Source organism: Pipra filicauda, unplaced genomic scaffold, assembly GCF_003945595.2.
Source record: "Pipra filicauda isolate LSUMZ 115617 unplaced genomic scaffold, ASM394559v2 scaffold9_size5747161_pilon, whole genome shotgun sequence".
NCBI classification, from domain to species: Eukaryota; Metazoa; Chordata; class Aves; order Passeriformes; family Pipridae; genus Pipra; species Pipra filicauda.
This window is the reverse complement of record NW_024105198.1, coordinates 1,366,619-1,392,508: the sequence shown is the minus strand read 5'-3', so window position 1 is coordinate 1,392,508 and position 25,890 is coordinate 1,366,619. Positions and strand designations below refer to the sequence as shown.

The 25,890-nt window shown below is 56.3% G+C and overlaps 2 protein-coding genes across 7 annotated transcripts; one reads left to right on the top strand and one right to left on the bottom strand.

Moving 5' to 3' along the window:
* The first annotated feature begins 1,961 nt into the window (after nucleotides 1-1,961).
* On the top strand, nucleotides 1,962-5,757 carry RAB9B (RAB9B, member RAS oncogene family). Of its 5 annotated transcripts, none has more exons than XM_027725288.2 (3): nucleotides 1,962-1,999; nucleotides 3,431-3,495; nucleotides 4,364-5,757. In XM_027725288.2, exon 3 carries the CDS (start codon nucleotides 4,397-4,399, stop codon nucleotides 5,000-5,002), a length of 606 nt encoding a protein of 201 aa, XP_027581089.1. In that variant the 5' UTR covers nucleotides 1,962-1,999; nucleotides 3,431-3,495; nucleotides 4,364-4,396; the 3' UTR covers nucleotides 5,003-5,757. The 5 variants fall into 5 exon arrangements, with proteins under 5 accessions (XP_027581089.1, XP_027581099.1, XP_027581115.1 ...); XM_027725298.2 differs by having other exon boundaries at nucleotides 1,967-1,999; nucleotides 4,317-5,757; XM_027725314.2 differs by lacking the exon at nucleotides 1,962-1,999 and adding an exon at nucleotides 2,198-2,725.
* A 6,053-nt stretch (nucleotides 5,758-11,810) lies between these two features.
* PLP1 (proteolipid protein 1) lies at nucleotides 11,811-19,007 on the bottom strand. 2 transcript variants are annotated; one of them, XM_027725337.2, is made up of 7 exons: nucleotides 18,873-19,007; nucleotides 16,392-16,578; nucleotides 15,672-15,933; nucleotides 14,698-14,866; nucleotides 14,409-14,482; nucleotides 14,242-14,307; nucleotides 11,811-13,849 (listed from the first exon to the last, which is right to left on the bottom strand). In XM_027725337.2, exons 1-7 carry the CDS (start codon nucleotides 18,874-18,876, stop codon nucleotides 13,778-13,780), a joined length of 834 nt encoding a protein of 277 aa, XP_027581138.1. In that variant the 5' UTR covers nucleotides 18,877-19,007; the 3' UTR covers nucleotides 11,811-13,777. The 2 variants fall into 2 exon arrangements, with proteins under 2 accessions (XP_027581138.1, XP_027581147.1); XM_027725346.2 differs by having other exon boundaries at nucleotides 15,777-15,933.
* Between the last annotated feature and the right edge of the window lie 6,883 nt (nucleotides 19,008-25,890).

Below are 25,890 nucleotides of genomic sequence, written 5' to 3'. Positions count from 1 at the left end.
TGAGGATTTGGTGTCTGCCAGCCCTTAGGGGGCTGGTCCAGGGTGTCAGGGAATGGCTGCAGAGCACCGTGCCCCAGTTGCCTTAGCAGAATCTGCTGTGGTGGCTCTTTCTTCCTCAGGAGGTGTCTCACCCCTTACATGCTAAATCAGGTCTCTAATTAATAAGTACTGGCAAATAACAGGATTAAACGGCTGCCAGGCAAAGGGAGCTGGCAGGGGCAAGTGTGCCATGCTCAGAGGCTCACCCTAGCAATGCACGGTCCTGTCAGGGCTGGCATGGGGACCCAGACTGGTTCAGAGAAAGCCCCAGCACGTGGTGCAGCCTGGGTCTGTCCCTTGTATTAGCAACATCCTGAGCTTCTGGCTCTGATGCTGGTGTGTATATTGGTGCCCCAAATACAGGTCCCAGGAGCACCCCCCTTTTACCCAGGCTCCCCTGATCCCAGGCTGGCAACATGGGTCCTCGTCCTGGCCACCCCCTGCTTACCTCCCTAGGCTTGCCTTGTCCCCCATCTCCTCTGACAGATCGAGGCTGGTATTAATATAATCCCTGGCTTAATTTAAATCCTCCTCCCATCTCATGCCTTTCCAGGGGGGAGGAGGGAATCAGTGCACTCCTGTGGCATTCACTTGGCCCTGGAGCTGGTGCTGGGTTTAGACAGCCATAAGCTCTGGGTGTCCGTGCAAGGGGTCCCTGCTCTTGTCCCCCTGGGGAAGATGTCTGGGGGACAAAGTGAGATGTGTCCCCAAGTTTCGGAGGTGTATCTCAGGGGGTACCAGGCACTGGCAGGCAGAAGAGTTGACAATGCCTGCCAGAAGGAACCACAAAAGTGGCTCCTGCTCCCCAAAACCCTTCTGCAGCCACCTTGAGGTCTGGTTTCACCCTCCCTCTCCTATCTCCCCTCACTGTTTGGCCCGGGCTGGGGTGACCTTGTCACTATTTTTTCCCTTCAGCTCTCTGTGATGTTTGTATTTGCTGCTCTTCCCAGGAAACCTCTTTCTTTAAGACATTCTTGCTCCTGGTCCCGCTTGGCAATGGGGAGGGTGGAAGAAGTCGCGCTCCTTTGGGCAGCTGTCACCGAAGTGACAAAGGGGGGACATGCGGGATTGTGAGGGGTGATGGGGGGCACTGAGGGGGCACAGGCAGAACATGTGGGTACTGTGCAGGGAGGGACAGGGGCAGGCAGTGAGGGGGCACGGGGGGACATGCCGGGACTGTGAGAGGAGTGACAGGGTGGGCACTGACGGATACAGGGGGCACAGTGGGCACTGTGAGGGCACTGATGGATACAGGGGGCACAGTGGGCACTGTGAGGGCACTGATGGATACAGGGGGCACAGTGGGCACTGTGAGGGCACTGCCGGGGGGCACAGTGGGCACTGTGAGGGCAGTGCCGAAGGCTGACACTGACGGATACAGGAGGCACAGTGGGCACTGTGAGGGCACTGATGGATACAGGGAGCACAGTGGGCACCATAAGGGCACTGCCGGGGGGCACAGTGGGCACCGTGAGGGCAGTGCCAGGGACTGACACTGACGGATACAGGGGGCACAGTGGGCACTGTGAGGGCAGTGCTGGGGGGCACAGTGGGCACTGTGAGGCAGTGCCAGGGGGCACAGCGGGCACTGTGAGGGCACTGACGGATACAGGGGGCACAGTGGGCACTGCAAGGGCACTGCCGGGGGGCACAGCGGGCACTGTGAGGGCACTGTGAGGGCACTGCCGGATACAGGGGGCACAGCGGGCACTGTGAGGGCACTGCCGGATACAGGGGGCACAGTGGGCACTGCGAGGGCACTGCCGGGGGGCACAGTGGGCACTGTGAGGACAGCGCCCAGCCGGTCACTGAGGGTCCGGGGGGCGGGGCCGGGCGGGTCGAAGGGCGGGTCCCGGCCCCGCCCCGCCCTCGGCAGGCGGCGGGAGGCGCGTGCGCGGCGCAGGCGCGGGGCTGAGCGGCACCTGCGCCCCGCGGGCCGGGCGGGCGGAGGGCGCTGAGGGTGAGTGAGGGCAGGGCAGGGGAGCGGGGATGGACGGCGGGGATGGACAGACAGCCGCCCTTCTGCCCCCGCCGAGGGGCACCTCGCGGGTACCGCTCCGCGGGCACCTCCCCTGGTCGCTCCCGTGGGACCCGCCGGGGGGTCTCACCTCCGCCGAGCCGGGGCCTGGGGAGCGGGGAGGGGGGAGAGTCGGGCCCTGCATGCCTGCCCTGCTGGTGTTCCCTGTGTTGTTACCTGCACACAGGTGCTGGCGGCCCTGCTGCAGTGGGGGTCAGCCGCTGGAATAGCTCACAGCGGGGCAGACGAGGATGTGCTGTCGGTGTCACGGCTGTGTCATGGTTTCCACCGCCCCGCTGACCTGCGGGCTCCGGAGCGGCCCGACATCACCTACTGGTCATTCTTAAAACGAGTCACTTGCTAACAAACCATCTCTAAACAGAAAATCTGCTCTGGGCTGATGGCCTGTGGCCGGACCATCTTCAACCCGCCCTCAGCAAGGTTTGGGAAAGGAACAAGGGTGTTGAGCAGCTCACCTGCCCAGGGGAGGGTTCCCCCAAGCCAGCGGCCCCAGGGAGCTGTGCTGCACGTCCTGTTTGTCTCTTGTGACATTTGCATTTTGTTCTTTGCTTTAGGACTGCTGGACCGTGCACTGCTACACAGATGTCCCATCAAGTTAGCTCAGCTATGCTTGGGTTTGGGCTGTTTCTGTGCAGGGAAGTGAAATTGGTGAGCCTTTTGTGCAGAAAGTGCAGAAATTCGCTAGAAGCAGAAGTTTCTGCTTTTGGCTTTGTGGTTACCACACTGTTTGGAAGGGGTGCAGAATCCGAGTTGAACAGGACTCCCCACAATTAGTGCAGAGAGTGGGGTTTGGCCTGGACAGAGTAGGAGTGCTGTTCTGGGCTCCTGCTTTGGTGGGTTGGAGGTGTCATCACTAAGCAGCACTGCTCATCCACACCCTTCCCGGGAATGTTGGTAGCAGGTGTAAGCAAGGTCCCAGGCTGTTGCCAGCTGGCTCACTCTCCTGGATAGCAGGTTCAGGTGCATGTTCTATCCTTAAATCAGATTGCAGAGTGTGTGAGTAGGCAGGCCAAGCAGATCACAGCTATCAATGTGCCCTGGATTGAGGGGAGGCACAGAGTGCACAGCCTGTGCAGTCATGTCAGAGCCCCTTCAGTTTATTCTGTTCTTATTTTGGGTGTAGCATCTACATGGTACTGGCTCTGCCCTGTCCAGGTGTGGGCTCTGTTCCATTTCACTTAGGGCAAGGGAAACTCCTTGGTGCTTTGTTCTTGCCTGTTTTACTCCAGCTATCAGTATGGCTCTTGCAGCTTCCTAGAGCTCTGCTATTGTTCTTCCATCCTGGATCAGCATCACAAACAAAGACACCGAGGGCAGCTCTGGCAACCTGGATGACTGATGTTTGTTTTTTAGTGACTGTTACACTGGAGGAAAGTGTTCCCTGGACACTCCCAGAGACAATTGTATCACCAGAGCAGGTACAGTACAACAGCCAAACAAACCTCTTATTCCATGTCAGGCCTGTAGAGCATCCCTGGGAGGGGGAGGATGCGTTGGCACTTGGCCTGGAGGCTGCTGACTAAGGAGCCTGTGGTGTCGGGGTTGTTGCAGTGTAAACTTGCACCTGAGCCCGAGCAAACTGGGCTGTGACAAGCATTACCAGCAAGGAGCAGCAGAGCAGCTGGTCCCTGTGCCTGGGAAACCCCTTCTGAGCCGTGGGATCACGCGCAGCTCCGCTGGTGAGTCAGCATCCTCAGGGTGATCCAGAGCTGGCCTGACGAATCACTTGCATTGATACAGACCTGCACGTTTGTTACATCCCTCCAGTGGAGCAAGTCAGATAGGAGAAATTATTTAGCTGGTGATGGTACAGTGGGAAGGAAGGCCTGGTGATAGGCACCCCTGGTGATTTTGCTGTTCCTGTGATAGCCTGAGGATGCAGGCCAGGAGAGATGTTTAACTAGTGATGATCTGTTTAGAAAAACTGGACAAGCTTATAGATGCAGAGTTTTCACTAAAAGTGGTATAATCGGTACTAAATTGTCGACATTGTTCTCATCTTGCACTTACAGTGGTGACCCACTGAATCCATTTTGGACCTGATGGAGGACTCATGTGCCTGAAAGCTCGTCCAGTCCCCAGCTGTAATCTCTCTAGTAAGAGAGATTAGAATAATAAGATCTCTCTCTAAAAAGAGAGATCACCTCCTATATAGGAGATTACCTCCTATATACAAAACTTGTTCAGAGATGGGGATTAAAATGCCATATTCTATTCTTCTGTATGTGTCTTTCTGCAGAATCCACAAGTCAAATGGGTGTTTTGTACTATTTCTGAACCCTGCAGATTGCCTTGGGACACCCCCCCCGTCCTGCTGCAATGAGTGGGAAGTCCTTGCTCCTGAAGGTCATTCTCCTCGGGGATGGTGGAGTTGGGAAGAGCTCCCTCATGAACCGCTACGTCACCAACAAGTTTGACTCGCAGGCGTTCCACACGATCGGGGTGGAGTTCCTAAACCGGGACCTGGAGGTGGACGGGCGTTTTGTGACCCTCCAGATCTGGGACACGGCGGGACAGGAGCGGTTCAAGAGCCTGCGGACGCCCTTTTACCGGGGGGCAGATTGCTGCCTGCTGACCTTCAGCGTGGACGACCGGCAGAGCTTCGAGAACCTCAGTAACTGGCAGAAGGAGTTTGTCTATTACGCTGACGTGAAGGACCCCGAACACTTCCCATTTGTAGTCCTGGGCAACAAAATAGACAAACTGGAGAGACAGGTGAGCACGGAGGAGGCCCGGGCCTGGTGCATGGAGAATGGTAACTATCCGTACCTGGAGACTAGTGCCAAGGACGACACCAATGTGACAGTGGCCTTTGAGGAAGCTGTGCGACAGGTGCTGGCGGTGGAGGAGCAGCTGGAGCACTGCATGCTGGGCCACACCATTGACCTGCACTCCAGCTCCAAATCGGGGTCTTCCTGTTGTTAAGAGTGGCTGCTGCTTCGGGAACACTGCTGGAGCCAGCGGCTGGATGGGAACACGCGTGGGCAGCCCTGGGGCACTCTGAGGAGAGTGGCCACGAGGACAATAAGTGGTTTGTGCTCACTGGGGAGTTGCAGCCTCACCGTCTGAATCCTGCCTGGAGTTCTCAGGCACAGAGCATGTATCCGCAGGAGGGAGCTGTTTAACAGAGCATGTGAGCGTAGTCTTGCTTCCATCTCTGCCTGTTTTAGCAGGTTTAAAGGACTGGGTTAAAGTCCTTTAAATTCACTAAAGACAGTAGTGATCTGTTCTGTACCAAGAACTGCCTGCAGAGCAAAGCTGAGAGCACTCTGAAGTATTTTATTCCTGAACTCAAAAAAAATACTAGACCCACTCATGACCATACTGCCAAAGGAAAGCCTGCTCAGCATCCTGAAAAACCTTGTTGTAAAGACTCTGGCCCATGTGACTGTGAAAAAGCCAAATACTGGAGAGGCTGGGGTGTGTGTATCTGTTGTTTGGGATAAGTGCATTGTGTCCTGAGACTGACTTGTGATGAGAATTGTTAGAGCTCTGATCTGGAGCAATATATGAAGGAGAGATGGGCCTGTGTTTGAATGTGACAGCATTGTTTCTTTGTAGCTGCCTATTTCTGGTCTGTTTTTCCTCACCTTTTTTTGTCTTGTGTGAGTGTTATTTTTTGTTATTTATGTCTGTTGTTGTTTAATATATGTTTCCTTGTCTCTTGTGGAGGCTCAACAGCAGATCTCACTTCTCATACCTTGAAGCCCTGGGTGAAAAATACTGATGTGGACACTCGCCAGGTCATGTCAGAGTGTTTGGAGCTACTCAGGAGATCTGCAGTGGGAAACTTCAGCTGGTTTCTGTCACAAGTAATCGCTGTGCTCAGATGATGTGCTCTGGCAGACCAGATGGTAGGTGGGTGGGCTGTCTCTTAGGTGTGCAGGTGGTTGGGGGACTCAGGCATGGTCAGCTGTTAAATCCCCTCTCTGTCTGGTGCCAGTCACCACTGTGCTTCATTAGCTGATGGATCCACGTCTTCAGTTGCTCCAGCACAGATGTTCCCATCTGAATGCTGCAACATGGAACCATTCAGTGTATCCCCTGTTGTGTCAGGTGCAGTGCTGCTGAGCACAGTTAACCCATGCCATTCCCTCATGGGAAATCCAGTGTGTGTTATCTGTAATTCCTATGACAGACTTCACTGAGAGAAGACACTGAGAGTGTCTGGTCAGTTAACTGGCTGCTGTGCTCAGTCCAAAGGGGAGAGAGCTGCACCAGTTCCACCTCTGTTCAAGGTGGCTGAAAAATGGGGATGGGGGCCCAAAGTACCTTCTAGAAAGGATGCCAGGCTCCTGCCCCCTGATAGGTGTTAGTTCCAGGCTATCTGTATAGCAAAGAGATGAGTGCTTGCTGACTGCAGCCTTTGCCACTCAAACCTCATGTCCTACAACTTCCCCTGCAAATGTTTGGCCAAAGCTGTGACTGCCCATGGGCACGTAGGAGCCCACTCTGAGCACGTAAACACCAGCTGCTGAGTGTGACTCCCACTCTGATGAGCTGCTGGATGGTAAATTTTGCAGCTCAGATCAAGCAGTGATGCTGTGCTTTGGAGCAGGGCAATCTCTGCCCTGTGCCAGCAGCTTGCTGCCATCACGATGCAGTCTCTGAGCATGCAGAGCATGAGCATTCCCCCATTTCCTCTGGGGGAACCCGGGGTGTTCCTACCTTTCTCTGCAGGCCAACTGTGCATGGAAGGGGCTGGAGAATTAATGCAAAGTTCTTTAGAGGGATCTGATTTCTGAACGGGGCTGAACACTCGTATTCATGGGGAATGAATGCTATCTGAGCAGCCCTTGCAATCTCTGGAAAAATAGGTTCTTTAAGGAGAAGGTTCTGTTGGTGCAAGAGATTTTTATAGGATGTTATTGTTATTGTTTATTTACCTATGTCTGACTTCCCCAGGCCTCTAGATTTTTCTTCAGTTAACATTGCTTGATATTTCCTTCAAGATCCCAGCCTCTGACCTGCAGTTCCAGTTTCCATCTCTGAACAGCCCCGTTCCCCTGGAGCTGGTTTCTGCAGGGGCCCAGGGTTGGAACAGGCTCCAGTCCTTTTGTGCTGGCTGGCCCTGCCAGGGGGGCTGATGAGGAGCCAGGAGACGTTTTCTTTTCATAAGTTTCCTAAAGAGCAGAGGTGTTCAAAAGGGGGGGATATCACAGCTCTGCCAGGCTGGGACCACTCAGAGGCGGCAGCATTGGCTCCCACTGCTGTGCCAGGGACATGCACATCTCCTGGATGGCTTGGACACCTTTCCCTGCTCATCCCTTTGCTTTCTAGCCTGGGGCTCCCTCTGCCTGTCACTGCACTGTGCTTGCTGTCCACTGTCCCCAGGGCTGGGCCTCTGCAAACAGCATTGGGCTCCATTTGCTGTTGGCAAGAGCCATTTTTTACCATGCACCGTTTGTGCCAGGGCTGAAGGATGGACCTTCTGTAAAGCTGAGGTCTCTCCCTGCCTGTCCATCAGCAGGGCAGGGCAGCAGGACAAGGTGAGCTCTTGTGCATGAATGGGGAAAAATTTGGGGCTCTTGATGAGGGCTTGTAGCCAGACCATACCTCCAGGCATCCCTGGTACCTCCCCCTGGAGGTCCCAAACCCACCTCCCAAGCCCAGAGCACAGTGCCACATTATAAGGGAAGCAGCGTAAGGTTTTCCCTCAGCTCGTATCCAGCAGACCTCGGGTCTCGCCTCCTCCTGCCTTAACAGCAGCTGCTGAGAGCATCTGCAAGGTACCCAGCACAGATCTCCTGCTCCAGGAGTTCCTACAACTGTGGGAACCTGTTGCCAGCTCAAGTTTTAAAAATCCTGATGGCTGTTAGACACACTGTAGAAAAAGAAACCAAAAAAATAAACCACCCCAAAAATCAGTAGTTGTCTGGGCTTAAGTACAAGTTAATGGCAGCCACCAAGAGCTTGCAGCAGGAGCTGTCCCTGTGCAGGTGACACACGCAGCCCTGCCAGCCCTGCCGAGCCTGGGGGAACAGGAGCATCCATGTTGCCGTGGCTCTGGAGATTTTACAGGCTTTCCCACAGCAGTGGTAAAAATAAAACCCAGAAGCATTCCCAGCTCGGATTCACCTCCCTGCTAATGTCAAGCTGGGATATACTCTTTTCTAGCATCTCTTCCCAGGAAGGACATGCACATCCCAGCAGAGACCTGCCTTTGTGTTTTATCAGGAAGAGGCTGCCTGCTTGGTTTATTCTGTTCTCCTGAGGGATGTGGTTGGTTACAGCATTTGGCAGAGAGAAGTCACTAAGGGATCAGGGATCAGAGGGGTTCGTTATTCCTTAGTGTGCCTAACTAGACCAGGAGCTGAAGGAATAGAACTCACGAGCTGAATCCAATGAGCAGTTTTGCCTTTTCAAGAGTGTATCAGAAAACACTTTCATAACAGAAACCTTCCACATTGCTTCCTTCTGTCACTACATTTTAAATTCTCAGCCTGGGCTCTCAGCAGCAAGCCCGGTACTTTCCTATGAGTTCTTCCTGTGATCTTGGAACTGATCCCTCAGGCTCCAGGGGGTTGTAACCAGGCATGATTTCCATAGGATGCCAAGAAGGAAATCAGCATATGGGGACTGTTCTTGTCCGCTGTCCTGCCAGGATGGCTGCTTATTTTGGGAGGCTTTCTCTGTGTTTGCAGAGCCTGTGCCTGCTGTTTCTTTTGGCAGAACCTTTTAGTTTATTTTCCTCATGGGTCTTGCCTATCCACGATTCCAGGAGGCAGTGGAGGGTCCAAAGTCCTTGGAAATCATGCTTTTAAAATGTGGGCTGGAGTATCTGAGGGCCTCCAGCCCCTTAATTTGGCCATTTCAAAAGAGAGCTGAAAACAGACAGTGAACAGGGTCCGGAGGGAGATGATTCTGGCCTTGGAAGCATCACAGGGTTTGGGTGAGACTGTTCCACTCCTGGAACAGAGAAGCTGTGGGTGCCTCATTCCTGGAAGTGCCTGGATGGAGCTCTGAGCAACCTGGTCTAGTGAAAGCTGCCCCTGCCTGTGGCAGGGGAGTTGGGACCAGGTGATCTTTAAGGTCCCCTCCAACCCAGGCAGTTCTACCATTCTATGATTCTATGACTTCCCACCAGCTATTCCCGCCTGGTATTCAGGCAATTCCCTGGTATAGCCAGACTGTGCCCAGAGATGGAGAGAAAGCAGCTGGGTGCCTGAGAAGTGGCAGGTGAGGACTTCCTCCAGGGCAGGGAGGTGACAGTACCACACCATGGTTCTGGCAGGCAGGACTGCTTGCCTGGCACAGCTCACCCCTCACAGCCCTTTCCCTGCCTGAACTGAAGTCAGGACCAGGCTGGGGGAGCTGCCCTGAGGAGCAGCCTGAGTGTGCCCTGCCCTGGCTGCTGTGCCCGCTGTGCCCTCTGTCCCCTCTGCCAAGTGTCAGTGCAGGTGGAAGGATGCAGGGCCGAGCCAGGGCAGCCCTGGGTTTGCCTCCAGCACTGCCCCCTTTCCCTGAGCCTTCCTGCTCATCCCACACCACCTTTCCAGGGCTGAGCCCAAGCCCTTGCTAAGAGACTGTACCTGCCTGTGTGGCTTCAGAGGAATGTGCTCTGTGGTCAGGGCTAGGAATGGCTGTGGCTGGATGTCCAGAGTAGCTTTTATGTACTGTTCCCATGCTGAGAGCTGTGCAGGACCGAGCCCACTGTAGAGAAAGGCTCTGGAGGGAGCCGCCGGTGATGTTTCTGGTGTGTCCCGGTGGGCTCCCGAGGCTCAAGGGAGGGGTCCCCGGGGAGCACTGTCAGCCGCCGCGGGGGCCGGGCAGGGCAGGGAGGGGGATCGGGGCCGCGGGGGGAACAAGGGCTCGTCCCCGCCTTGTCCCCTGCCCGGACAGCCGGCGCTGCGTCCGGCGGCCGCGGGGAGGAGCCGCAGGACCGGGGATGCGGGGCCGCAGGACGGGAGATGCGGGGGCGGCCGGCAGGAGCATCAGCCCGACGGCCCTTCGCCCCTGGGGAGGGCTGGGGACCCATGGTCATCACCAACACCCCTGGGTGCCGCCTTCCCCTTCTCTCCCCTTTCCTCTCCTCTCCCAGGGGCGCGCAGGGCCATCTCCCGGAGCGGCCGGGCACAGGATGGAGGGGTGGGAGTCACCTTGCCCTTTTGCCGGCAAGGCAGCCCATGGGACCTGCTCCAGGGTCCCCTTCTCTGGTCCAGCCTTTGTGGGAGCAAAGTGCAGCCACAGTTCAGCCACTAGACTCCTCCTGGGAATTCTCCTGATGGGCTTTACAGAGATGTGCTTTGGTACGAATCAGAGTTTATTTATTCCCTGTCTTTTCTCAGCCAGTTCCTGGAGGGCACTGCGTGCCCAAGAAAGGAGCTGTGAGGGCAGGATCCATGTGCCCAGGGGGGGTGGCAGCCGGGCACAGCCAAGGGCACACCTGAGGAGGCTACATGTGTCCTTCAACCGCCGGACTTGCCCGGCACCCTGGCCATGCTTTCACACACTACTGTGTGTCCCCAGCCCTCACCACGGCCGGGGTGGGCACCAGTCTCCGCCAGGGGAAAGAAATGGTGTTTTGTTCCTCAGCTCGCTCCTGCCCAGTGGCTGATTGTGTACACACAGGGCCCTTTCAGCATGAGGAGAGGAGGGTGGTGGCATCTGGGAACGCCGGGAACAAAGGGCCCCGTTGATGCTGGCTGCAGCCCCACGGGTTTCTGTGAGCTGAGGGCAAGGCACAGCTGTGCCACTGAGCTGGGGCAGCAGCAACCCATGAGCTAAACCTCTGCTGGCCAGGATGCATGGGAAACTGCTGCCTGCCTGCAGGGGGCTGAAGCCAAGGGAGAGAGGGAAGGGTGGGATTTGGGCTTGAGTCCCACTTAGGAAGAGCAGCGAAGGTCCTGGCCGTGGGTGAGGATCAGCCTGACAGCTCCCAGCCCACTCTGCTGCTCCTGGGCACATAACCATGTGCCTGAAATCTGCCTTTCAGACAGACCTGCTGCAAACTGGAGTGGTCCAGGGGTCTTAGCGTGGGGCTGGGAGCATCCTTCTGTGGTCTCTCTCCCTTCACAGCTCCTGGGGAGAATTTCCAAGAGAAGCAACATCTGAATCAATAATTTTTGAGCAGCTGCTGTGGAAACATGCACCTAAGAGCAGCATGTGTCTGATCGGGGCAGAAAGGCAGCAGCCATCCCACGCACCAGCACACTGTTAACAATCCTGCAGCAAGAGGCTGGACATGTAGGGCCCTGTGACAGTCCAGTGTGCCCTTGCGCTTAACCGGGACCATCCCACTCCACACAAGACTCTCTACAAGTGAGGGAATTGCACACTCTGTGTGGCTCTGGACATGCTTGTCCCGAACATGTTGCAGCTTGAGCCGTGCAGGTTGATTTTGCTGTGGTTGTGCTGTAGCTGCTGCGTAAGGAGACATGACAGGGGCTGTCACCATGTGGGCTGAGTATTAAAGGGCAGCAGCACATCACCAAACACAATCAAGCGGCTGCTACAAGACACCAGATTTCCTCTGGGTGGCTGGAAGAGAAATAGAGGTTTTAAGGGCTCCCCAGCTGGGAACAAAGATTTTGAAGTCAGGGTTATGAACCTCATGACTGGAGCGAGTTGATTAACTCCTGAAGGGACTGCTGGCCAGCAGTGGGGCTGAAAAGTGCTGCTCCTCTGAGCCCTTCTCCTCTGCAGCCTCCCCTTCTCTGCTTGTTTTTTTTTTTGGCTGTGGGCAGGGCAGGGTTGGGAAAGCCAGCACAACAAACGGACAGGCAGACATATACCTTGTTCAGAATGTTCTTAATTTTAATTTATTTTCTTTAATTTTTATAAAATACATCTTGTAAGATAAGTCTCTAAAAACTTGCTCCTTTTTATTGCTTGTTAACAAGTTGAAATTCTAGATCAGAAATGAAGGAAACACTTTCAGTCGATTAACTCTTTTTGCCCGTGTGTTTGTCTGTGTGTGTGTGTGCGTGTGTGTGTGCGTGTGTGGGGTCTGGGGCCACGAGTGGGAAGGAGGATCTGGTTATTTTTTGTTAAATGGATATCAAATAAAACCCCAGCAAACCCCAAGAGAGATAGCATTGATGTGAATTTCCAGATCTTGACTGGTTTCTCCCCACCCTGCCACCCCGTCCTGGCATCTCCCCCCTCCCCATCCCATGTGCGTTGGTAGCCTGGCCAACCTATTTCAGCATTCCCGGCGGCAAGGATCCTTCAAATTCACTGCTCAGCAGATCTGCCTCTTTATCCTTGCCCCTGCTGAAACCAGCACTTAAAAAATATATCACAATAATACAGACACAGGAAAAAAAAAAAAAAAAGAAATCCATGCAAGATGGAGCTACAGTCTGCCACTGAAAGTAGTTTCTCCAATAAATAAACACAAAGATTAGCATTAAGGAGAGGCAGGGAAGAGCAAATCAAAATACCAGTTGTTGGGGGAGGACTGGAAGCAGCATTTTGGCAGGTCTGGCTGGAGCCATGCTACCCAGCCAGAGGGCTTTCCTCCAACTGGAGAACAGTCGTGGAGGAGAGGCCACCTCCACCAAACCCCTTGCCCTGCTGCCCCACTCCATGGGGAAAGACTGAACTGACACCAGAAAGGATCTGGATTGCAGAGACTGGCTGTGTTTCTGCCCCAAACCACCACCTTTCCTTCCCTCCTCAATTCCTCCACGGGTTTCACCTGGAAGCGAGATGCCGCCAGTCCCTCCCACCCTGGCAGTCACCAGACAGCTGTACTGACTTGTAGGAAAAGAGAATGAGGGGGCGAAGGGGACAGAGCGAGGGACGGTTACATCTGACGTGGGTGAGAAGCAGAGGAAGCTCTCCGGCGCAGTGGAGGTTAGAGAAGCAGACATCACCCCAGAGAAGAGCACCATTGTGAAGGGCCGAGAGCGGGCGGCGAGCGCGGCGCTGGCAGGGCAGGGCAGGGCACGCAGTCCTGAGGGTTATCCCCTGCCTACGGAGGGATGGCTCTGGCTCTACACTCCCAGGGCTTGCTGCAGAGATGTCCCCTCTCAGTCAAACCTATTTGCTGCCTCTCTGCTGCCTGGAGGGTAAAGCCAAGAGTACCCCTTTGTCTACAGAGACACCAAACTCCTTTAGGCTTTAATAGGGGCAGCTGGGTTAGGGCTTTATCGGCATTGGGGTCAGCACTCTCTTCTCCACACTGGGAAGATCCTTGCCCTGAACTCCCTTTGCCTTGGCTGCAGCAGGCAATTTAGGTTAAATTCATCTCTCTCTGCTAAGGAAAAAAAAAAATCCTTCTCTTATTCTCCATCCATGGGTGGTGACAGCAGACAGCTCCAGGAGAGTCTCTAGCAATGGTACCAGGACTGGGCCAACTTCCTTTTCTCTCTGGGTAGCCTCTTGCTACTCACGGAGCAACCTACATGGATTTCTTCCTCCCAGGAGCATGAAGGCGTTTGCTCATCCCTAGGCAACAATCAGGACACTGGAGTAAGTCCCTCCTCTTCTCTGGCTGGTTTTGACGGGCTTGGCTCTAGAGCGAACCGGTTACGGATGAGCAAAGAGAGAAAAGTGCATGAAGAGGTGTCCATTGGTGGGAAGCTCTCCTTCCTGGTCACGCTCAGCACGATGGATGCGAGGGAGGAAGAGGAGGGGAGTCATCAGCGAAGGCAGAGTTAAGGCAGGAGACCTGGTGTCAGGTGGCTGCAGTGTTAAAGCCTCGGGGTTAGAGAAAAGAAGGGCGCTTGGTCTGGCTGTGCTCCGCCGCGCGGGCTAGAACTTGGTGCCTCGGCCCATCAGCTTGAGGACTGCGAAGTTGTAGGTGGCGGCGATGATGAAGGTGAGCTGTGGGTGGGAAAAGAGTGAGCGAGGGGGCGTCCCCCAGCCCCACACCCCAACAGGGCAGCACCCTACAGAGCCCCATGGCCCCACTGCACCATCAGGACACAGCAGTGTCCTTTCGCCGGCGTAAAGCGAGAGGAGAGCTGGGGAAAGGCAGGGGACTCAGTGCATTGGCAGCAGGACATCTCCCTGTAGCTCTCCTAAAGCCTCTCCAGATCCCCTCCAGCAGCCACCTCCACCTTCTTACGGCCTCAGTTCACCATCTGCACTTACGTGCCAGAAAATGACACGAGCACAGGCTCTGTCCCATCCATGCCCACCACCTCTGCTGTCCTTTGCCCCCACTTCCGTGCCAGGCGGATGAGAACGGCTGGACAAGGGGAGCACTGACTCACCAGTGAGACCAGCGTGGCAGCTGCCCCCACAAAGGCTGCGATGAAGAGGTGGAAAGTCATCTGGAACTGCAAGGGAAGAGAGGAGTGAGCTCCCAGGGTCCCATGTGCTGCCTGGGCAGGCCAGGAGAACTGAGGGCAACACACATGGAACGGCAGGAAGCACTTACCTCACTGGTCTTGCAGATGGAGAGCAGGTTGGTGCCACACACCTTGCCAGGGAAAGCATTCCAGGGGAGGACACCTGGAGAGATGTGGGAGCCAGGTGAGCTGGGCACAGCTGCCAGCTGGCTTCCTTGCTCAGCTTCCCACAGCCACGTGTGTCATGCACACCCTGGTGTTTCAGGGCTCTTAAGCACTTGCCCTGCTTTATCCCAGCCTACTGTGCCTGGGTCCTCTCCTCCATCCCCTCTCCTCTGCCCTGAGCCCTGGCTCCTGGGTGGTGAACCCGGCACTCACCGTACATCCTGGCATCGGCACACAGGGTGCCAATGCTGGCCGTGGTCTTGGTGGGGTTGGCAATGGACTGGCAGGTGGTCCAAGTGTTAAAATAGATGTAGACGGGCACCGCAGAGCAGGCGAAGACCAGGAGCCAGATGATGGTCAGGACATAGGTAATGCCCACAAACTGCAAGGGGCAGGACAAACCGGGGCAGAGCCGTGGTTACCGAGGGTCCAGGGACATGGACAGGGGAGCGCGAGGTTCCCCAGGCAGGGGAGGGTGTGGGGCAGGTGTGGGACTGCGATGCTGCTGCATCCAGCTCTGCCAAACCCAGCGTGTCCCCAGGCAGCCAGCACAGGGCAGCAGCCCCAGCCGGGAGCTCCTGTGGCTCACGGGGACAGTGCCAGTCCCGGATCCACGCCCAGCTACGTGTGCATGGGGGTGACCAGCGGCAGCAGGATGGCTGCCACTTTCGGTGGGGGGAGGGATAACCGTGGCCACGGCCAAGCAGGGTATGGTCCCTGCGGGGGGGCAGCTGCAAAACTGCCTTGGCGTGTCAATGTGGCTCTCCTGCCCTCCCTCCATGGTGCCACCCCAACCAGCCCCCGAGGGAACCACAGCCATGCCCCTCCGCTCCCCCAGGCCACAAGGTCCCTTTGCCAGCACTTTGTCATGGTTCCCAAGCTCAGCAGAGAGGACGATCCCGGGGGTACCAGGTGCCATAGAGCTTTGGGCTGCCAAGCACTGCAGCAGGAATGCTCATGGCTCTCCCTGCCAATGCTTAAGCATGAAGCGATTGGACTAAATGGGGCCATTTGTGCTGCTTTGGTCCCCAGGGGCCACGGCAGGCCTGGGGGAGGGCGACCGGGCTGCGCTTCCCTTTGGGATACCCCAAAACCCGGACGGCCCCAGTCTCCTGCCCTTTGGCCACGCCGAGCGTGGCGAACCCGCTGGGGCGCGCGAAGGGGTGTCAAACCCCGGTTAAGATCACCTTGTCAGGATGTCCTAGCCACTTTCCCAAACACTGACACACCCGCTGCCACGAGTGAGCTCGCTGGGGGCCTCGCGCTCCCCTCCCTTTCGGGCCCCCAGTTACCGTAGCGCTGAGGCCCTTGCCGCAGATGGTGGTCCTGTAGTCCCCAAAGATTTGCCGGACGGCGCCGGTAGTGTAGAACCCTTCGGCCAGCAGCAGGGATCCATAGAGGAAGAAGAAGGAGGCTGTGCCATAGATGAAGTACTGAAAACCATGGATGCTGCCAGGGAGAGGAGTGGGCAGGGATGTTCAGGTGATGGAGAGCTCAGCCCTGCGTGGCCACCGTGACTTACCCCTCCCCACGCCGCCCCAGGGGGACCGAAACGGAGGGTGAAGCTACAAGAGGAGCAAGCTGGGGCAAAGCTGTGGCAAGCAAGGCTGTGGGCTGCCACCAACTCCCTCATACCCTCCATACCTACCCAGTGCAGAGGTCCAGCTCTACCCAGGGCACCTAGCGAGGGTCAGATAAAAAATGGCATGAAGTGAAAACAAGTGGCCACTGAACCCTGCCATGGAGCTGTGGCACCGGCACATGGCAAAGGCAGCTTGGGGTCTCCATGTCACTTGGTGACACCATTGCCCTGGCCAGCCCAGCTGGACACCCTGTGCTGGCAAAGAACAAGACAAAGACACGAGGGGCTCCAGTGTGAGGGAGATGCCCTGCAGCAGGGTACTTACATGTCGATGAGATACTCATAGTCCTGGAAGTTTTTGGAGAAGTAGGTCTCGATGAGCTGCTCAGTGCCTGTGAGGGCTTCGTGCCCACAGCCACAAAACAGCGCTACCCCAAAGAAGCACAAGCCAGTGGCAACCAGCGAAGCAAAGGGTGCCCCGATGAGACATCTGGCACAGCACTCCAGTAAACCTATGGAGAAAAGAAGGGAGGTGGGACGAGACTGCCAGGATGAGGATTGCTTGGAGCCTACATCTCAGGGGCAGGCAAGCTCAGGGGCAGAAAGGTGCCTGGCAGGAAGAGGGAAGCACATTAAAGGAAAACCCAGAAATGATTCCTCATGGTGCTGGGGAGCCAAACCCAGCAGGTTCCCTGAGAGCTCTTTAAGTAGCACGCAGGAGCCCACCCAAGGGTGCCCGGGGATGGGGGTGATGGCAGCGTGGGGCTGTGAGGGGCCAAGGCGAGCCAGCCATGCTGACCTGTGAGAAATGAGATGGAAATAGAGCGTGATACAGTGTAATGCCAGTGGGACCTGGCAAACAAGCTGCTAATGGGCTCCCCACTGCCAGCACAGCCCAGTGGCCATGCCAGCTGCCTGCAACTGTTCTTTTACCATCAGAGATGAAGGGGAGCCCAGCACCTCCACAGAGGCAAACCTCAGTGGAGATCCAGCAATGTGGCACAGTCTGGGACAGCCCAGCAGGAGCCAGCATGTACCCCGAGCTCTCCAGGATTCCAGGTGGCACACTGGGCTGCACTTGTCCCCTCGCCTGGCACCCTGCGGGCAGCCAGGGCTGCAGCAGCCCCTTTGTGTGGGCAGATGTGCTTATAGAGAGGAGCTGTGGCAGTTCCCTCAATGACAGCACTTGTGTAATAGATTTAGTCCTCCAGGACCTGTGTGTGGGGAGGGAAAGCGAGGACACATGCCAGCGTGCTGCTTGGATTACCTAAATGTTGTTTTTCTTCAGCAGTGGGGCCATGGGCACCTGCTCCTTCTGCACATCAGGGCTCTAACATGCAGGAGGGTTAGCTCAGATTCCCAGTGGGCTGGGTTTGGAGCGCTCAGCCAGCCACTGTCCTGCCTGCTTTGGGGACAGGCAGCCAGGTGGGTTTGCAGCCACTGGCATCTGGGTCCAGAGCATCAGTTTGGCCTCAGCTAAGCTGGGACAACCTGCTACCCTGGCTGTGTGCAGGGAAGCTGCTCCCCTTCCCCAAGATGTAGGCTCTGGCACCCCACTGCCCAGGGCACAGTGGCTGCCTGCGCACATCCCATCTGGCCATAGCATTTCTGCCTTGAATGCCAAGAAGGCACCCACGCCAAACCCACGCTCCCTCCACGAATCCCACAGTGCTTATCTCCTCCCTCAAAGGACAAGGAAGCCATGGGGTCCTGGCCAGCAGCGTTGTCCCCTCCCCACTGGGAGCAAGGTTGCGCAGTGGCACCGAGGACAATGGGGGATTGTCCTGGCACTGCCACCCCAGTGGCTGCCCCATGCCAAGAGCAAACAGGGAACAAAGGCAGCGCTATAGGGGAGTGCTGGGACCCCTCCCTCTTGTTTGCCTTGGACGAAGCAGCTCCAGGGGGGGCCCCACTCAGCCTGGCCAGAGCTGCTCCTAAACCTCTCTGGGACCCACGGGGACGGCCCTGTGCACCCAGTGGGGTGCTGGGCCAAGCCTGCCTTTCCTACTTTTATTTTTAGCCACCTGGGAAGTGGTATGGCAGGTGCCTGTGCTGGGGCACAGGGAACGGCTCCGTTCCCAGGAGACTCCGAGTCCCGGGATGCAACAGTGCCTGACAGGTTCTTGCCACAGCCCTTTGGGCTTTGGGAAGCTGCACTGGGGATGCCTAGGGAGGGCAAAGGAGGAGAGAAAGAGCCCTTGTGCCGCACAGTCCTGAGTCTTGTACACAGGCTCAGCTGCTGCCAGCACCAAACAATGTGCTGCAGGCAGGAGGAGGAGGCGGCGTGCCAGGAGCACAAGGCACCCCTGGGAACAGGGCACCCCCAATGTCCCGGGGGTACGCTGGTGAGTATTAGCTCTGCTGTATCAGTAGGGAAACTGAGGCACAAGGAGTGTCTCCGTTTTCCCGAGGCTGCTGGCATACAAGTGGCACGAGCTGTGACAGGTCTCAGGGCCCTGCCTGGACCTCCCAGCTCCTGCCAGCCCCCAGACAGGAGCTCTCATCTCTCCAACCCATGAGCTGAGAGCTTGGGTGGGACAAGCTGTGGGAATGGCATCTGTCCCCACAGACAGCTCACGAGCACACGGGGGACAGAAAACTGCTTTGGGAAAGAAAGAAAACGCCATCCCTGCCACGCCAAGGCATCCCCCCTGAGCAGCTCCTATGGCCGGCATGGCCACACCGGGGTCACCAGGACCTCACTGGTGCCAGAGGAAAGTTTCAGAGGGCTTGGCTCAGGGATAGGGTCCCCAGGGGGCCCCAATGACAGCCCCTCGGGTGGCCGCCACCCTCACCCCATACTCACCCATGGTGCTGGACTTGGTGAACTGCCCCGACCGCCCGCTCGGCTGCTTCGGTGCTGTCTGCGGAGCCCTCGCCTGCCTGGCGGTCCCACGCCCTGAATTCCCCCCTCTGGGTGCCTGTCCCGCTCTCCAGCAAAGAAAAGGGCTCTCTGAGTGACAGCCACCCCCCTTAAAGGGACCGGACCCCGCCCTCCCCCGGCCCCCCCAGCACCCCTTGGCTGCCAGCTCCCGGGTGCCCGGCGGCTGCCTGGGCACAGCTGCCCCATGGCCCCCTCAGGGCTCTTGGGGGAAAAGGCTTTTGCAAAAGAAAATGAGAAGTTTGGGTGCAAGGGGGAGTGGTGAGGGTGTCCCCCCTCCTCGGTGGCTCTGGGGATGCCCCCCCCGACCCACTGGTCTGTGCTTGTCCCAGCTGCCCACTGTGGCAGTGTGGGAGACCAGCCCCATGGGACAGCACTGATGCCCCTCTGTCACCTCCCTGACCAGTGGGGAATAAGGGTTCCCTGTCCCAGAGACCTGCTTTCATCTTTGGGGGCTCCAGACTGGGAGCTTTCCCCCTTTTGGCAGGAATCCCGCAGCTACTGTCCCCAACCCCATGACCCTGACTGGGGAACGGCACTCGGGTGGGCACAGCCATGGGGTTCTCGTGGCTTTAGGGCTGTAGCAGGAGGATCCTGGTGCCTTGGGTGCCCCATGTCCCAGGGGCACCCCAGTTCCCAAGGGTGCCCCCCACTCCCCTGTGTGCTGCAGCTGTGGAGCCAGCACAGGGCCAGGGAAGCCTGCAGAGGGCAACCGGCCCCTTCCCGGCAGGCACAGGGTGGACAAAGCCCCGCTGTGTCCCTCAATGCCCCACTTTGTGCCAGGCAGCGAGGTGGCAGGGCCTGGCTGTCCTGGGGACACTGGTGGGCTGTGGCAATCTAGGAACCAGGGTGGGCACCCTGTGGGGACCCCTGTCCCTTCCCTGCCCACCCAAACAGCCACCCCTCGGCTGGCCCACAGATAAGTTGGGGGGAAAACACCACTTAGGCCTCTGTGCAAAAGCTGCTGGGGCTTCATGGTGGCCAGCTGCACCCTGCACCAGGGGGACACAGCGCCTGACCCCCCCAACACCATTCCCTGCCTCAGTTTCCCATTGCAAGGCAGGATGGCAGAGGGAATCCTGGCATCCCCAACCAACCGTGGGATGGGAAGGCCTGAGGAGGGACAATAGAGCAGGGAGAGCCTCTGACACCTTGGGCACCTCCCTTAGCCCTCAAGGTGGCACCCAGGTGGCCTGGCAGTGATGTCACCTGGCCATGAGCACCTTGCAATGGCCATGGGAAGGTGACAGCCTTGCAATAACCCTTTGGAAATAACCATAACCTCTCTAGCCACTGGAAACCAGCAGGACCCAGCCTGAATCCCAGGGCAGTGAGAGGGACCCTTGGACACCAGGAGGAAAAAATATGACATGAAACTCCCTCATAAATACAACAAATAAAATATAACACCATAGAAAAAGAATAAATTATGACATTGGGGAAAAACATATAAGCCCTTTTCTTTCTCTTCATAGAAATTCTAGTCCTACTGACTCTGCCATTCCTGAACAACCTGGAAGGAAGTGGCAGCTTTAGTCCACTGGGCAGAAAGTGAGCAACTAAGAGAAACTGTGATTTCTGCAAGAAGTGGCTTCAGTTCTTGGTTATTGGGCACTTTTCATCAGCAAGGGTTTCCCTCCTGAGACAGAAAACCCTTGGCCCTGCCACGGGCATCACCTGCTGGCAGCAGGGACAAGCCACCTCCTGGCAGTGCTCCACGGATGCTCCAGAGCAGAGATGCAAAACAGGGAAAAGGGGGAAATCCCCTCCCTGGATTTCTAAGGCTTGAGGGAGAAGAAAATGTGCAGGAAAGTGGTTGGAGTTGCCTTTCCTCTGCCAGCAGGGTGGGTACCCTGCACTAGGCAGCTGGGGGGGAAGCCAACAGCACACCCCAAACACTGCCCCGTGCCCACACAATAGGGACCAGAGCTCTTGGGGTACCCGTGGCCACGGGGGTGTTGGAAAGGCCTTCTTGCATCCCTTTCCCTTTGCATTTCAGTAGGAGAGCCTGTGAGATGCTCTGCTGCAAACCCTCAGTGCACAACCTCGCACTTCCCCGTGCTTGGAGCAATCCCGCAGCTCAGCCCCTTCCCGGGGGAGGCCCCAGGGGGAGTGTGTGGCTGCAGGGAGCCTGCCAGCCCTCATCAAAATTTTCTTGTTGGCTCGTCCCTGCCAGAGAAAACACTGCTGGTTCTCAGGTGGGGAAGGGAGGATGCATCCCTGTTTGCCAGCCAGGAGAGGGACATTCCAGGCTGGTAAAAATAAACATGCTTATAAATCAATGCGGATCACCTTGCGATTTGTTCTGACCCTCGGGCAGTGGCCAATTATGTCCAAAACTGCCACATCTCCCCCCAGAGCAATTAAGGGCTTAGCTACCTGCCCTCATCAGTAGACCCTGGGACAGCCACGGTGCCCCTTGTGAGGTGTCAGCTAGGGGCTGACATGGACAAAGCTTGGAGAAGGTTTTCCTTTCCCAGCCACATGAAATCTGCACTGAGACACTGCAATGGGCTGCACCAAAATGAAGTATTGAGAGGAACACACACACACATCTCTAAATACAACCCCCTGTGTGGAAAGGCCTCTCTGGAATGTTTGTGTGTTTCTCTCTTTGGTCCTCTCCACCACTGCAGCTCAGACTCAGGCTTTCCATGGGCCATGGGGAAAGCAAGCTTGGGGCTGGGGGGACAAACAGGTGACACCAATGGCAAAGGGAGAGCCACAAAGGCACCACTGATCCATGCCACTCCACTGCTTTAGGGCAAAGAAGTGAGATGGGAAAAGCAAGCAGCAGAATGTGGGACAGGACAGAGGACCAAAGCATCCTCCCTGTCCCCATCCCCATAGGCAGCCACCTCATCCGTAATCACCGCTGACTGTCACACTTGTCCCGTCACTCTGATGGCACAGAACAGCCTCCTGTTTGTCCTGGTCCCCCTGGCACACACTGGGCATGGGGGTGACCCTCCCTGTGGTGAGCCAGGAGGTGTCAGGGAGACCAGTTGCAGAGGGGCCAGCTAGGAGAAGGGGGTTTCCTGCAGTTTCAGGGAGGATTTGTTTTCCCCACTAATTAATTTCTTTGCTTACAATCCCACAGGCTCGTTTTCTGCACTCCCCAGGGCATGGGGCTGGGTATTCAAAGATGCACAGTGGTCAAAATCAGCGTGTGCTGACTCTGCAGAACACGGAAAGTGCCTCCACCCCGATCCCCCAAAATGCAGGCACAGCCCCAGGACACCCAAGAGGCGCCAGCAAATGGCACGTGCAGTGCCCTTATCCATTATACATCTGTCAGCAGGAGAAATCCCAGTGTATCTTGTCACAGCTGAGAACCTTGCTGCTATTTTTAGGCAACTGCTCCCCCGGTCAGGCTGAATTTCTCATTCTCTGCTGCTGATTTTAACTGTCCTTCTTCACCCAGCTCACTGCCCTGGTTCACCCATCAGCAGGGTAAAAACACCTCAGCTGGGGAACCCGAGACTTGTCCTGGCTCTGCTCTCCCCAGCAGCCAGGGATTCTCCTGCCGTGCAAAATCTCCTCTTTTCCCAGGCAGCCCCATCCAACCCAAGAAGAGATGATGTTGAGAATGAATGTTTTAAGGTCACTTCAAGAGTTTTTCAGACCACAGTGTGGCCGGGGGGGCCCTGGTGACCATGGGAAGGTTGTGGCAGCACTGGCAGCATCTGTCCAGCTGCCTCCTCCCAGGGGTGCCAAGGACTCCCACCAGAGCCAGCCCTGCTCCCACTGCCCGGGCCTGGCTGTACTCACTGTCCTATTTGTATTCCTGGGCTGCTGCAAGGCTGCAAAATGTGCTAATAAAAATTAAATTAAAAAAAAGAAAAGAGGCTGGTAGAGGCTGTCAGAGGACAGGGGAGGCATGCTGAAGGACAGACAGACAGGCCAGTGTTGCAGGATAACAGAAGAAGGGCAGGGGCTGTTCAGGAGAGGAGCAGCTAAAACCCTTGTGAGGCTCAACCAAGGGCTGGGCAAAGGGTACCAGCCTTGAGTGTGGGGTTTGGCAGCAGTGAGACCCTGCACCCTGAGACCTCCAGGGATGCTCCAGGGCTCTCAGGACCGCCAGCAATCAGGGTTGGAGGCAGTGCAACACCCTGCTGGATAACCTGGAAGCAGAGCCCTCTTCTCTGGCACCAGCACTCACCTCCTGTCTGCATCTGTTGCTGGAGTTTACCTGGCACCACAGAGGGAGGTGCTGGCCAGCTGGGATGACACCCGAGATGAGCTCACCTCTAACCCAGTCGTCCTTTAGAGGTGATGAGCAGATATCTGTGCTCTGTTTTGGTGTGCCTGGATGATGATGCAGGAGCCTGGTTTTTTAAAGGTACCAAGTTTTTAAATTCAGAAGATCTCCTCGTGCAGCCCACACACCCTGTCCAGACTCGCTGGGGGGCAGGGGGGCCACCAGCTCTCCAGCCGTGCTTGGGGCAGGTTGTCTGGCATCCCAGAGGTGACACATGCAGGAGCCCTGCAGCCACCCTGCTGCCTCCACATCTCCCACAGGCTGTGCTGCCCAGGTGGGCGCAGGGGTGCAGTCTGTGCCTGTGCCAGGGAGAAATCAGAGGTTCAGGCAGCTGCTGGCAGCAGAACCCAGGGCCCAGCTGATGTGAGAGGCAGCCCAGGCACTGGAAGGCTTGCTGCCTGCCTGCTGCTCCTTTTGCCCACCAAACATCCCCATTCTTTACTGCAGAAATTAGGGATAATACAATGGTCCAAATGACTTTCTTATTATGGTTTCTAATTTCCCCCCAAAATTCCCAGCAAGCTTCCAAGTGCAGTGAGCCCCTCAGACTAATTACAGGTTTGTGGAGAAGGTGATTTCCCCTGGCTGCTTTTCCAGCAGATTTGCCTTTCACATCCACTGCTTTTCTCCTTGATTTTCTGGAGGGTAAACAGATGCCTCACTCTGATGTTCTCAGAGCTGTTCATTACCCTCTCGCTCTGCCATTCACAGGGTCATATTCTTGAACTGTTCTCATTTACTTTTCAGAAAAATCCTGGAAGGGAAACACAAATGTCATTCTACCTCCTTGGAGTGGGTGGTATATGAGAACAGCAAATACAGCCCAGGATCACTGTTTCTATGTGCCCCTGTGAAGCTGGAGTGGGCTCTGTAAAGAAGGGTGGAGGCAGTGCCAGGGATCACACCGGGCTCCTCATGGCACCATCCTCTGCAGCCACATAACCAACACCAAGGGAGTGGCACCCAGCATGCTGTCCCCTCCCAGGCATGGCTTCACTGGCATGGTGACATCTACCAGCTCCATGGGATGAAGGTGCCTTCATGTCAGCTCCACAGACTGACTCCCACAGCCGACTCCCCCTGGAACTGCAGCTGGCTGAACTGCTGCTGTTTGCCTCTGTGCAGCAGTGGGAGGATTTGCCATCTAATTAAATCCTCCATCTCCACCACAGTGGCCATGCTGGGGTTGGAGGGGGAAAGCAGCAGTGGCACAGAGCAGGGGGCACAGGGCAGGGAGTCTGGTTTCTTTTTCCTTCTCCCCTGTGCTTCCTGCCAGATGCTGCAGATGTGTAATGCTTTCTTTTCTAAACTTATCCCTCCTGGGGGTCTTCAGCTGAAGGAAAAAAAAAGAAATCCCACCCTGAGGCAGACAGCCTGTAGATAAAAACCCACAATCTGCTCCCAGTGATCTTCTTCTGCCTTCCTGCTTGGAGGCTGCTGGGGCTGAGGGCAGGAGAGCTGTGGGAGCCAGAGCAGGGAATGGAGCTCATCAAACCCTAGTGCTGCTGCAGGGAGAGATGAACATCACCATGGCAACTGTGACCAAGGATGCACAGAGCTGGGTACCCCAAAGGGGGAGGAGACTTGGGGACCACACTGACACTGTCCCTGCTTCCCCACCTGCCACTCCTTAGCCCGGCACTGGCTGACGCATCAATTCAGCCCAGCAGCTCCTCTCCTGCCCATGCTCAGGAAGGGCAAAGAGCTGCAGGGGTGAGGGGACTAGGGCAGGCAGAGGTTAGGGGTGGGGCCTTGCACTGTCAAAATTCAGTATTTTTTCTGGAGTCACTGGAAATGCTGGAGGCAATCAGAGCAGGGGTCGGGTCAGCGTCTTGGGGAAGCGAGGTGCCCACTGAGGGTTTTGGAATTTGTGCCAAGCTTTGCTGCTGTCCCAAAGAGTCTTGCTTGACACTTATCTAAATTAAATCTCCCTGTTCATCCTGCCTGCTTGCCAAGGTCACAGGATCAGTCAGTACCATTGCTCCAGCCTTCCCTCCATCTGCAGTTCCCTCCGTGCTTGTTGCTCTATCTGCAAATACAATTCACATAGTTTGCCCAAAGCAGAGAACCATCAGTGCCTGGAAATACAAGGTCTGCAGCCCATGGGCAGGAACAGGCAAGTTAGGACCATCCAGGCCATGTCTTCGGGTCAAGATGGCAGTCCCCTGCTCAGACGTGATGGGAAGGATGTACATGAAATATTTCCTTGAGAACTTGCTATAAAATATCAGAAATACGTTAGACACATGAGGATAAGCACCTATTGATGACTGGGTGGTTTTGAAGAACAAGCTCTTTTCTTAGGTAGCTTTCAGGAGAGCGACACCTGAAACACGTCCCAGGCTGCAGAGAGGGCACCCAAGAGCTCCAGGATGCTGGGCTCAGGCAGCCTTTGTGCAGGAGCTGATCAACTCAACAGAGCACAGCAGAGCTCCCCAGGGCAGCACACGGCCACCAGCTGCTGCTGCAGCATGTCCTTGTCCCTCTCAGCTGCCCTCCAACTCCCTCCTGGCACAGCATCTGGCCCTGATGGCATCTGCACTCTGCCTCTGTCACAGCAGTCCCCATGGGCACAAAATACCCCATGGCTGCACAATGGCACAGGGGACTGAATCTTTATGGACCACCCTGAAAAGTCCTGTCACGGATGCAGACAGGGACCCAGGGCCAGATCCTGCATTC